The sequence below is a fragment of the Elephas maximus genome, chromosome X, assembly GCF_024166365.1.
Source record: "Elephas maximus indicus isolate mEleMax1 chromosome X, mEleMax1 primary haplotype, whole genome shotgun sequence".
Lineage (NCBI taxonomy): Eukaryota > Metazoa > Chordata > Mammalia > Proboscidea > Elephantidae > Elephas > Elephas maximus.
Window position 1 is genome coordinate 86,934,735 of NC_064846.1, and position 14,039 is coordinate 86,948,773.

General features: G+C 35.9%; 1 protein-coding gene across 1 annotated transcript; it reads left to right on the top strand.

The window, feature by feature from the left end:
- Positions 1 to 1,771: 1,771 nt before the first annotated feature.
- LOC126068741 (charged multivesicular body protein 1b-2-like) lies at positions 1,772 to 13,360 on the top strand. Its single transcript, XM_049871456.1, has 7 exons — positions 1,772 to 1,791; positions 3,541 to 3,772; positions 4,155 to 4,223; positions 4,300 to 4,407; positions 7,260 to 7,303; positions 12,217 to 12,289; positions 12,787 to 13,360. Exons 1-7 carry the CDS (start codon positions 1,772 to 1,774, stop codon positions 12,829 to 12,831), a joined length of 591 nt encoding a protein of 196 aa, XP_049727413.1. The 3' UTR covers positions 12,832 to 13,360.
- The last annotated feature ends 679 nt before the right edge of the window (positions 13,361 to 14,039 follow it).

A 14,039-nucleotide genomic window follows, 5' to 3' on the forward strand; every position in this document is an offset into this window, starting at 1 on the left:
TTATGCACTGCTGGTGGGAGTGTAAAATGGTATAACCACTTTGGAAATTGATTTGGCGCTTCCTTAAAAAGCTAGAAATAGAACTACCATATGATCCAGCAATCCCACTCCTTGGAATATATGCTAGAGAAATAATAGCCTTTACGCGAACAGATACACGCACACCCATGTTCATTGCAGCACTGTTTACAATAGCAAAAAGATGGAAGCAACCAAGGTGCCAAGCAACAGATGAATGGATAAATTATGGTATATTCATACAATGGAATTCTATGCATAGATAAAAACCAATGATGAATCCATGAAACATTTCATAACAGAGGAATCTGGAAGGCATTATGCTGGGTTAAATTAGTCAGTTGCAAAAAGACAAATATTGTATGAGACCACTATTATAAGAACTCAAAAAATAGTTTAAACAGAGAAGAAAATATTCTTTGATGGTTAGGAGAGTGGGGAGGCAGGGAGGGAGGGAGACGGGTATCCACTAATTAGATAGTATATAACTAATTTAGGTGAAGGGAAGGACAACACACAGTACAGGAGAGGTCAGCACAAATGGACTAAACCAAAAGCAAAGAGGTTTCCTGAATAAATTGAATGCTTCGAAGACCAGCGTAGCAGGAGTGAGGTTTGGGGACCATGTTTTCAGGGGACATCTAGGTCAATTGGCATAATAAAATCTATTAAGAAAACATTCTGCATCACACTTTGGTGAGTGGTGTCTGGGTTCTTAAACTCTAGCATGCGGCCATCTAAGATGCATCAGTTGGTCTCAGCCCACCTTGCACAAAGGAGAATGAAGAACAACACACAAGGTGATTATGAGCCCAAGAGACAGAAAGGGCCACAGAAATCAGAGACTACATCAGCCTGAGACCAGTAGAACTAGATGGTGCCCAGCTACAACCAATGACTGCCCTGACAGAGACCGCAACAGAGAATCCTTGATGCAGCAGGTTAGCAGTGGGATGCAGACCTCAAATTCTTGTAAAAAGACCATACTTAATCTTCTTCTCTTTTTAATGGTCTGACTGAGACTAGAAGGACCCCGGAGGTCATGGTCCCCAGACCTTCTGTTATCCCAAGCCTGGAACCATTCCCAGAGCCACCTCTTCAGACAGGGATTGGACTGAACTATAGGATAGAAAATGATACTTCTGAGGAGTGAGCTTGTTGGATCAAGTAGACACTTGAGACTATGTGGGCAGCTCCTGTCTGGAGGGGAGATGAGAAGGCAGAGGGCGACTGAAACTGGCTGAATGGACACGAAAATAGAGGGTGATGAGAAGGAGTGTGCTGTCTCATTAGGGGGAGATCAACTAAGAGTATAAACCAAGGTGTATATAAATTTTTGTATGAGAGAATGACTTGATTTGTAAACTTTCATTTAAAGCACAATAATAATAAAAAAAAAAAGATCCCCTTCTCCCGGTCTCGCTTTCAGCTGATGACCTTGCCTTCACTTTCATTGTGACAAGCTCTGAATACCATATCTGCTTGTATTTGTGCCCATAAGCTCTAAACAGGTAGTCCCTGACTTAAGACATATTCTAGTTATGGTGAACCACACTTAAAACTGTCTTTTTTTTTTTTTTTACATCTTATCGTTAGAATATGTAACTACATAGAGTGTTGCAGCATGTAATTTGCTGATATCATTCTCAGATGTTCTGTCATCGATGTTCAATTTTATGATTTACTGTTAAAAACACCACTGCATAGATTTAGTTTTTTTAAACTAAATCAGGGGCTTCAGTTGCTTGAAAATATGGACTCAGATGCTGATTGGTTTGCTAAAGTCAATGGGCAGTTTTAGGAAGCAATGAGATGTTACCGTAAAAATATGGAAAAAAAAAAAAAAGGAAGAAAAGTACCATGCAGACAGCTCTCACTAATTTTCTGACTGGAAGCATCATCCCTATTAGCAGGGATAATCCACATGATCCAGAACCTTCCACAAGTGTAGTTATTACTGCAACTGACAAAATGCAGTGTTGTCCAACTCTTCTTTATTGTCAGATTAACTTTTTATGATTTGTCTATTTTTTATGTATATATGTAGTATTAAAATGTATCTAAGTTTATAAGCATTGTTTCCAACACCCAAAGACAAATAAAGGTAGGGTTTATAAAGATACTGATAATTAAAGGCAATAATAATAAAAACTAAAAAAAAAAGAGGTATTTAATTATGTCAGAACCGACTTACAATGGAGTCATCAGAATGGAACCCGTCATAAATCAGGCATTACCCGTGTACTATAGATAAACTATCCATTCTAAGGCCAGCTCTTCCACTCTTGTACTACATCACATCACTTTCTCTTACCCAATGACATTGCTTTAGAATTTCTTCCCTGAATCACCAGTTTTACTGTCTCTACTGAATAAATCTTATCATCACACAAACAGCCTTAAATCTTTAAAAGAAGAAATACAAATGGCTATTAAGCATAGAAAGTTGTTCAACCTCACTTATAGTCAAATAAATATGATGAGATACCACTTTTCACCTTTCATATATTGTCATAGATTATAATAATAATATTAATACCTCATGTTGATGAGTTTATGGGAAGATAGGAACTCTTTTATACTGCTGAAAAAAGACTGCTGAAGGGGATGTAAATTGTCACCAGAATGCTGTGGAAGACAATTAACATTGTGTGTACTTCTGAATCCAATAATTCTGCATCTAGGAATTTATCTTAAAATACTTGGAAAGTGTGCAAATTGCATATACTGTTATAGGTGTCATATTGATGTTTATTCTATTGCAGAATTAGATACCAATATCTAACATCAGGGATCTTAATTGATCTATGTTCTCATATTTTAGAAGCTTTTTCTGTACCTTCTTGGTTTTGCTATATTGGGGGACCATCTGAACTATTTATATAATATTTTTCCTTTCAATTGATTTGCTTTTCTTTTTAACTTTAGCCCTGCTCTAAGCTATTATAGCAGGAAAAACGTGGATTTATGCTAGTTACATCTTTTTCAAATACATATTTAAATAAATACATTAGTAAAATGAAGATACTTATTTTACATTTTGTAATATCCAAAATCATTTTATGTTCCATCAGTAATGTTTATACCATACTTCAGGAAAGTCCTGGTTGAGGGTACATCCATATAGTGCAGCCTTTAGAAATGATGATATAACTATGTATTTACTGACTTAAAAACTTTTTTTTATATTAGGTGATAGAAAAGCTTCCAAAACAGTCTGTTCTTTTTAAATAAATATATTTATATTGGCGATATACTTACATACTTGTTATACTATACACTAAAATGTTAACAGTGAAAAGTGCTCAGTGATGTGATTATGGGCATTTTTTTATAACTTTTTCTTTATATTCTCATTTCTTAAAATTAATGATCATATTTTTGTAATCATAAGATTAAAATTTTAAATAACTATAAATTTTCCCTTTAACAATTTAAGAAGTGATTATTTTCTAAAAAGCCAATTTGAAAAGCTCTTAACAGATTATAGGTTAATTTGGGGTTGTTTCCCTCTTTTTAAAGTATCTGTACTCTTGCTCTTTGTCTTTGCCAGTATTCCCTTTTGCTTTGCCTTCACCAGTATTTACTTTTGTTCTGTTTAAAACAGGCCATTCAGAAGGGCAATACAGAAGTTGCAAGAATACATGCTGAAAATGCAATACGCCAGAAAAGCCAAGCAATTAATTTCTTGAGAATGAGTGCTAGGGTTGATGCTGTAGCAGCCAGAGTTCAAACTGCAGTAACAATGGGCAAGGTAAGGCTTAATATCTGTAAATGAATGAGACTCTTGATTTAAGTTTATTTAGAATATTAAGCGTTGACAGAAATCAATCTATTGCAAGACACTACAGGATGCTAATAAAGGCCTTCATGAGCAGGAGTGACATAGTCAAAGTGCTTAGTGATGAAAATGATTTGGCAGTGACTTTTTGAGCTAAGGTCTAATTAGTTGCCTTACAATAAAGTGATAGCCAATGCCTAGACCAGAAATACATAATGTATTTTTACTGTTAAGAAAGGGTTAAACAAATCCTGTAAGTTGATCTGTAAGCAGTACATTTAAGAGACTGCAGAAATTTTGTGATTGCTTTTTTTTATATTATTGGACGCTAAATCTGTTTTTATACTCCAAATAGGTAACAAAGTCCATGGCAGATGTAGTCAAGTCTATGGATGCTACATTGAGGAGTATGAACTTAGAGAAGGTAAAAAAAAAAAAATGATCTTCAGATAGCACCTTTTCAATATAAGTTGTTCTTATAACCATATCTCTTTTTACAGATTTCTGCTCTAATGGACAAATTTGAACACCAATTTGAAACGCTGGATGTTCAGACACAACAAATGGAAGACACAATGAGTAGCACTACAACCCTAACAACACCACAAGTAAGAATAGGTTCTGTATGTGGAATAATTACTTCAAAATATGATGGCTTTATCAACCTAAATCATTTCTGCAATGCTAAACAAACATGGCTTGTCCCCAGAATACAGGTAGAAAGTTACTACACTGCCTCTAGATTCTTGAGGAGGCACTGGAAAACTACATTCCCTAGCTCGGTTTGGAGTTGTAGGAATTATACTAGGTCACATGTCTATAGAGTCTAGAACTTGGCTCTGCCTGGCTGCCAGTGGTTTTTATTGATGAAGGCATTGCATTAGAGGCTCACTGAGGCAGTTTAGTATTATCCTAAGCCTCAGCTAATTCGTCTCATTACAAATATTCTTCTGCTTTTTTTGTACTTACCTACTCTTTAGGTGTGCTATTTATGTATAGGTCACAGATGAACACATATTAAATTACAAGAGCAATTATTTTTCATATAACTAGGATGTTTTCTGAACCTGCAACCTGGACAGAGATCTGCTACATAAAAAAAAAAACATAGAAAATTAAAATTTTAGATGATGTGACATGAGCCAGAAACAGTTTTGTGAAATTTAAATATTCAATAGAAAATTTCTTAAGCTCAGTATCCCTCTTCTCTTTGATCCCAGCTCCTCAGTCAGATGAACAGAGAGCTCGTTACCACTACTTTAGATGCTAAGAAGGAAAAAATATATAATTTTTAGAAAAGATTAGAAAGAAATCAAAAACCCTCCACCCAAATTTTACTGCAGGTAACTATTTTCACAGAGTTAATAATAGGAGAACAAGCTTTTTTTCAGGGTTTAGTTAAGAAGACAAAATAATTCATGATATGTCTTTGAGTATACATTTAGACATTTCTTTTAAATCTCCCCAAGAGTCTTGCGCCTCAAAGTGTCCTGGAAGAATCAGAAATACCTGTATCACTTGGAAGCTCATTAGGAATGCAGAATTTCAGGTCCCACCCCTGAATCTATTGAATCAGAATCTGCATTTTAATAAGGTCCCCAGGTGATATATGCGCTAAGTTCAAAAAACACTGTCCTAGGGTTTCTGATTCTTGTTCAAGCATCTCAGATAATCCGTAGGTGATTTTATGAACGGAATTGACTTGATCACAACCGATTTAGTTTCATTGGTTTAAGTTTAGAAAACAGTGACTTGAAAAGATGACTTGAAGTCAGGATACTTGGATTTCTAATTTCAGCTCCGCCACTACTTAACTTTGGGACCTTGATTAAGATACTCACTACCCTAGACCTTGGTTTACTTATCTGTAAAATGTACGGGATTTGCTGATACTTTTTTTTTAAGTTCCTTTTAGCTCTAAAAAATCTGAGATTCACCCAACATTTACCAATCATCTTCTCCTGTTTCAGATATTATACTAGGTTCTGGGGACATTCAAATATATACAAGGCGTTCTTCATAAAACCTCAACCAAAACTTTCAACAGAAGTGGCTAGGGACCTGGTTGAACACTCAGGTTGTCATCCCTGCTAATGAATTAAAAAAAATGAATTAGGAGAATTTAAATTGGCATTTCCACTTTACCAAATTAATTTGGTAATATCTACAGTCTGTTCTCCACATAGTAGTAGCTGGAGCAATCCTGTTCAAACAAGTCAGGTCATCTCACTCCTCTGCTCAAAACCTTCTAGTAGCTCCACATCTTCCTCAGAATAAAAGAAAAAATTCTTTACAGTGGCCTATGAGGACCTTTAGGATCCACCTAACCTACTTCTCTGACCACATCTCCTATTACTACCCATCGCTTTACTCAGGCACTTCGCCTGCTGGTATTTCTCAAACATGCCAAACGAGTTTCTGTTTCTTGTTATTTCTCAAACATGCCAAGTAAGTTTCTGCCTCAGAGCCATTCTGCTTTGAGTTTCCTGTACCTTGAGTATTCTTTCCCCATACACCCTCATTGCTCACTGCCTCACCTCCTTCAGTTCTTTGTTCAGATGTCATTTTCTCAGTGAGACCTTTCCTGACCATCCTACAAAAAATCGCATGTACGCTCACCATGTCCTGTACTTCCTATCTACCTTCTTTGCTTTATTTTTCTGCATAACACATATAACCTTCTAATATGATATATTATTTCATTTATTTATTTGCCCCCTCCCATGTACACATACTAGAATGTGACCTTAATGAGGGCAGGGATTTTCATCCCTATTACTTAAGACATTACCTGGCATAAAGAAGATTCTCAATAAATATTTGTTGAATAAATCAAAGCCTATGAAAAGGCATGCAACCTATAGCGTAGTAATTCCACTTCCAAATTTATTTCAAAGAAACACCTACATATGTGTACAAAATACATATACATGAGAATGTTCATTGCACCATTGTCTGTAATAGGGAAAAATTAGGATTTTTAAAAAGTCTGTCTAGAAATAGAATGTATAAATAAAATTTGGTATTTCAATACTGCATTGTCATACAACAGTTAAAGTTATAATATCTGGCAGAAAGGACAAAAACAATTAATATAAAATTTAAATGTATTGTACTTTAAAAACAATGTAGGTTAGAACAGGGCTTTATAAATTCATTCCCTACCTTAGAGAGAACTAACATTATTCAGAGATTCAAATTATATGTGAATCTTGGTGCTAACATTTTTCACATAACTTCATAGTTTAAAAAAACCTCATAGTTTACAGATTTATAATTTAACATTATACAGAGAAAATCATATCCTCAAATACCACAGCTCCCTCTAGTGGTAAAAATATCTTTTTGAAAAGGCTTTGCTTTAAAAATTGTACACAACCAGAGCCACCTTCTTAAAAGGGGATTTAAAAAAAAAGTAGCAATTGCTATTAAAATACAATTTGTTATTTTCTTATTCTAGAACCAAGTGGATATGCTGCTTCAAGAAATGGCAGACGAAGCTGGGTAAGAAGTTATTCAGGTGCTTTTGGATAATCTTGATTTAATATCTAGATAGCTAAAATTATTGTGTAGATAAAAATATTTCTGTTTTTACTACCAAAGGTCAGAATTAGGTTTATGACCCTAGAATTTAGTGTTGGAAGGACCTTTGGGCCAGTCATCTAGTTGTTTGCCATGCTCAAAAACGTGTGACTTTGTTCAAATCATTTTTGTATTTTCTTAAAAATCTTTGGAGGTATATTTATTTAGTGTGTGATAACAAGAATTGGTAGAGGGTGATTGGGGAGGCAGGAGTGTTTAAACATTTGCTGAATACCTACTATGCTCAGCAAATAGCAAATGTATGAATTTAAAAAAAAAAGAATCTTCCAAAAGAATTCTGCTATGATCAGGCCATTGAGTCATATGTCCATTTTGAGTCCTGCAAACTGAACAATATGTGCAAAATGTCCAAGGGGGTCAAAGACAGCAATACTGCAGAATTGCAGGTGATCTTTTTATTTTTTTTTTTTACAGAAGTAAATAATCGAAACCCTTTTGTGTACCTGCTTTGAAAAATAGGATGTCTGCTGTGGATTGTGTTATTTCAGTTCCTTGGTGTTTTAGAGGGATGATTTGATCATGATATTTGTCCTACAGAAGTTGTGTTATAGCATTATTCTCTGGTATATTATTTAGTTCAAGAGAACATAGCCCATCGCCGTCGAGTCGATCTCGATTCAAAGCAACCTTATAGGACAGAGTAGAACTGCCCCGTATGGTTTCCAAGGAGCACCTGGTGGATTTGAACTGCCGACCTTTTGGTTAGCAGCCGTAGCTCTTAACCACTACGCCACCAGGGTTTTCTCAAGAGAACATAGTAGCAAATAATAAAAATATAATTCTAAGATAAAGATTAAAATTAGATGATATTAAGTTTTATACTCTATTTTCAAAGGTACAGTAATAGGCTGAAATAGTGTTTATGTACATTACTCTTTTCTCCTGGGAAGGGAAAATTTGAAGATGCCTGGAAAATAGAGTAGATGAATATTATTCTAGTATCTAAGCTAATACCTGATTAGAATGAACAGTGAAGTTTATCAACTTTTTAGATCAGTAATGTATTAATAATAAATTTAAACTCAGGTTAATTAAAAATCATGTTTGCAGTGTTTGAGAACAGGGCTGGAGGTTAGGTTATATACTGTTTTGCTCTGTTAGTACCCTGATGTACCCCAGATACCAACAAGAAGGTAGCAAGAAAGGTGATTTTTGTTAGGTATTATAACAGAGACTAAGGCATTGTGTGTCAGAAGACTCTTACCTTACTAATAAGAGGCTAATGACTTTTTTCTGATTCTACTAAAAGCTAAATGAGAGGATTTGGTCTTGAAAATAAAGCGAGAGAGGTCTTGTAAAATGAATGTTGTCACAGTAAGGCCTTGCTGACCCTCAGGGGAAATCAAGATCAGTAGATAATTTTTTTATATGATTTAGAGCAGATTTCTCAACCTCTACACTGTTGCCATTTGGGCTGGATAATTCTGGGGAATTGTCCTGTGCGTTGTAGGATGTTAGCTGCATCCCTGGCCTCTACCCACTGGGTGTCAGTAGCACTCTTCCCCCTAGTTGTGACAGTCAAAAATGTTTCTAGACATGCCAAGGTCGGGCGGTGGCAAAAGCAGTAGAAACAGGTAGGACCACTGATTTAGAGATACTGATGTCAATTTGTTTCTACGGCTTCAGTCCCCACCCATTATTGATGTAACCATCTTCTCTCAATTTTGCCACTCACCCACCCCCACCTTGGCAATGTCTTGAAACATTTTTTGGCTGTCACAACTAGGGGGAGGGGTGCTATTGGAATCTAGTGGGTAGAGGCCAGAGATGCAGCAAACATCCTACAATGCACATAACAGCCCCTAGAATTATCCAGCCCAAATGTCAATAGTGTTGAGGTTGAGAAATCCTACTCTAAATCATAGGAAAAAAGTTACTGATCTTGATTTCCATTGAGGGTCAGTGTCTTAGGCTGGGTTTTCTAGAGAAGCAAAACTAGTGAAGCGTGTGTGTGTGTATATGTGTGTGTGTGTATGTATATGTATACACACATATATATACATAATAATTTTTTTTATTATACACACATATATATACATACACACACACACACAACCACACATATATATATGAAAGAGATTTATATCAAGGAAATCACTCATGTAGTTGTAGAGGCTGGAAAGTCCCAAGTCCGTGGGTAGGCTGGAGGTTTCTCCAGACTCACATAGCTGCAGGGCTGACAAACCCAAGATCTGCAGGTCAGACAGCAGGTCTCTGGCTCACAGGCTGCAGAGGCTGACGAATCCAAAGATTGGCAGGTAAGCTGCTAGCTCAAGTCCCAAGAACCAGAGTTCAGATGATGATGAGCTGAATGTAGGATCCAGAGCAGAGCAAAAGCCAGCGAGCTTTGACAGAAAGTCCACATGTATTGAATGCAGGCCATACCTCCAAGGAAATTCCCTTTCAACTACTTGGCTACTCATAGCAAATCTCATCATGGAGGAGATTACATTATATCAGATCTCATCATGGAGGTGATTACATCGTTACATAACTGTCAAACCACTGAGAATTATGGCCTAGCCAAGTTGACACACAACCTTAACCATCACAGTCAATAAGGCTGTAATGTGACATTCATTTTACAAAACCTCTCTTGCTGTATTTTCATGCCCAAATCCTCTTATTTAGTTTTTAGTAGGACGAGAAACAAGTAGGAGCCCTGGCGGCACTGTGGTTAAAGCACTCAGCTGCTAACTGAAAGGTCAGTGGCTTGAACCCACCAGCTGCTCAACAAGTGAAAAATGTGGCAGTCCGCTTCCATAAGACAGTACACAATATTGGGGAAGTCAGCACAGTTTGACCAGGGCAAAGTCACAGAAACTTCACAGACACATCCAAACTCCCTGAGAGACCGAGCTACTGAGCTGATCGATGGGGACCATGGTCTCAGGAGACATCTAGGTAAATTGGCCTAGCATAGTCTATAAAGAAAATGTTCTACATCCAAGTGGGGTGAGTAGTGGCTGGGGTCTTAAAGGCCTGTGAGTGGCCGTCGAAGATACATCTACTAGTCCCATACCAGCTAGAGCAAAGGATAGTGAAGAAGACCAAAGATGCAAGGGACAGATTAGTTCAAGGGACTAATGGATCACAGCTAGCACAACCTCCACTGTACTGAGCCCTGAATAACTACATGGTGCCCTGTTACCACCATCAACTGCCCTGGTGGGATCACAATAGAGGGGGAAAAATGTAGAACAAAATTCAAATTCACACACACGCACACACACACACACACAAACAGGCTTGCTGGTCTGACAGAGACTGGAGAAACCCCAAGACTATGGCCCCCGAACACCCTTTTAACTGAGTACAGTTTAATCATGTATACAAAACTAATGGGTACAACAGTGCAAAACCAAGGACAAGAAGGCAGAAGAGACAGGAAGGCTGGACGAATTGAAGTGGGTAACTTGAGGTGGGGAGGGGGAGAGTGTTGACACATCACAGAGTTGGCAACCAATGTCACGGGACAATTTGTGTATTGACTGTTTAATGAGAAACTAATTTGCTCTGTAAACTTTCATCTAAAAAAAATCGAGCCTTGGAAACCATATGGGGCAGTTCTGCTCTATCCTGTAGGGTCACTATGAGTTGGAATCGACTTGGCAGCAGTGGGTTTGGTTTTTTTGTTTTGTTTTATGGAAACTCTGGTGGCATAATGTTTAAGAGCTACAGCTGCTAATCAGAACGTCAGCAGTTCAAATCCACCAGGCACTCCTTGGAAACCCTATGGGGCAGTTCTACTCTGTCCTTTAGGGTCACTATGAGTCGGAATCAACTTGATGGCAAAGGGTTTGGTTTTTTGTTTGTTTTTGGTTTTGTTTTATTGCTGTTTGAGTTTGTGATTCCTTATCCCTCAATAAAATTTAACATAAACCAAAAACAAACCCAGTGCTGTCGAGTTGATTCCGACTCATAGCGACCCTATAGGACAGAGTAGAACTGCCCCATAGAGTTTCCAAGGAGCGCCTGGCAGATTTGAACTGCTGACCCTTTGGTTAGCAGCTGTAGCACTTAACCACTACACCACCAGGGTTTCCAGAATTTAACATAGCATATCTGTATTCCCTGTAGTCTTTTAAAACTGGAATTGGCATACACTGGTCTAGAGACAGGCAGAAAGACTAGTTGATATCCTAGGGGAGGTAGTATAATGGAGGTTAAAATCATGGGCCTTAGAGGCAGACAACCCTGGGTTCAAATCTCATCTCTACCACTAGGGTGAGCTTGGGCAAGTTTACTTAAGTTTCTGGAACATCAGTTATATAGTTGGACGCAATCATTAGATTCCTACTAAGAGTAACTGAGGAGCTAAACACTGGATTTGAAGTTTCCACAAATATTAGATGTGGATCCTGACACTACGTTTACCTAGCTAGAATCTAGTTTTATCCTTTTTCAGAAGATTAATTTTTCTTCATAGTAGGAGACATATAGTAATTGCCAATGAATCTAATATACCAGATGACCATTATTTTGGTCTTTTGTTCAGCAGACCTCATCATTTCCTAGTCTTTTATTAGCTTTTCTATCATAAGGTTACCATCTACATAGATTGCTATTGGATTCAACAAAAACACTGTAAAATTATTAAATTTATTTATAATTTTACAGTGTTTGAGTTTAAGAACATGTTTAAGTTCCATTTTCATTTATAAAATTGAGCCTGTTTTATTTTCATTTAAATTAAGGTAAAATGCAAGGTGAAATTTTCAAATTTGCAATAAGCCTGTTCTTTATTGCTTATTATAATACAGTAAAGAGAAAAATGCCAATATTAACACTCATTTATGCTATTTTTTTTATAGCCTTGATCTCAATATGGAGCTACCACAGGGACAGACTGGTTCTGTTGGCACAAGTGTTGCTTCAGCAGAACAGGTAGCAGTTTGGATTTTATCTTGATTAGCATTAGCTTGATGTATATTTAAATGATTTAGGAAATATATACATTTTATAAAATATTTATATAAATTAAATATCTACTGCATATATTCATATTTATATATAAGGAAATATGTTTACTTTTATTTTTACTTTTGTAAAGATTATTTTCTACTACAATGTAGTAGCATCATAAAGTAGCAAAATTTGATAAGCTTAAAGTCTCCTTAATAAGGAGTATTAAACTTAAGGCCCTCTCACTTTTCTATTTTCATGCCTTTTTCGTTTAGCAATTGAATTTTTTCTATCATAGCCTGTGCTCTATTAGGTTTTCCATTTCGTTTGAAGTATTTAAAAATGTGAAATTTTAATGTTGATTTTTATGTGAAATTTTGAGACAAGATTTTCAATCTTATTTAAACTGTGAGCTATTTAAATATTACTGATTCATATTTATCACAGGCTTGGTGACTTTTAAAATTTGTTTTATCCAGGATGAACTATCGCAGAGACTCGCTCGCCTACGTGATCAAGTGTAACTTAAAGAACTGGTGCTTCTGTTTACTTCACTTGCTTCTTAAATTTTCTTTGTGTGTATATATAGATAAGTTACACTCTGATTAGAATAAAAACACTAGGTATGCCAGAATAATTAAGCACTATTTATATATATATAGTGCTTTGTTTCAGCTTGCTCTACTTTCAGTACATTAGAAAATTCCAGGGAGTTTCCACTTGCACAGATTTTATAGTTCTACATATTATGTGTAAAAATGTGAGGGACATATTTTTGTAGGTGTCTTTGACAGAGCTAGCATTAGCTTGTATATGAAACATCTTCCTCAAAAGTGAAGTCAAAATTCTGGCATCAAAGTACTTATAGAATGAAGTGCTTTATATAAAATACAGTACAGAATAAAGTTTTTTTTTTTAATTCAAAGTATATTTTAGTCTCTGTATACATTGACATGTGATACATAAAAATAAAAGCTGGAAAAGCATATTTACTTACTATGTTTACATGGCCAAAACACCTCATTTGGGATTATACAATGGACAATGCGATTTTTTTTGTCTTATGGTTTTGTTTGTTTTGCTATCCAAACATAAATGCAATTTGCTTTTAATCTGTGCTCAGCAATTTTTGAGTTTAGATTGTCATTGGAATTTTTACCTAGCAGTCTAATGACTACTATTTGTAGTCCTTGACTTTTTAAAAATTTTTCATTGATAATTTTCTTTATATAAATAGAAAAACTCTAATACTAAATTGAAGAAATTAAAATTTGCTCTTTTTAAAAAATGTTCTCTTTTCTAAATATCATTGTTGTTAAAATCCCAGAAAAATTTAACTCTTCATACTTCCAAATGAAATTCTGAAACACATTTAAAATGATTCTCCTATTTCCACTGAACTCTTTTTAGAATGTATTTTAAAAGGAGATTAATTTGCATGGCATTAGTGTTTTTAAACCAACCAACAACAAAATAACAACAAAGAAAATAAAATTGAACCAATTAAGTACTGGTTAAGTATGTTCATTTTTAAATCTTAAAACAACAACTCTTTTATAACTTGAAGAAATGAAGTAGAAGTAAATAAAATGTTTTTCTCAGCCATGCAAATAACTTCCATCCCACTGGAAACTGGGACTATGGCATAGGAAATGGGTTATGAAGTCATAGAGAAGACTCTGGAAGGCCAGAGTCCTGGGGGGAAAGCGTTTGCTCTTTTCATGACCAGTTG

Coding starts and splice junctions, on each gene's coding strand:
- LOC126068741 (XM_049871456.1), top strand. CDS start 1,772: ATGGACTCAGATGCTGATTG. Junction 7,304..12,216: donor GAAATGGCAGACGAAGCTGG/GTAAGAAGTTAT, acceptor TTTTTTTTATAG/CCTTGATCTCAATATGGAGC. Junction 12,290..12,786: donor GTGTTGCTTCAGCAGAACAG/GTAGCAGTTTGG, acceptor TGTTTTATCCAG/GATGAACTATCGCAGAGACT.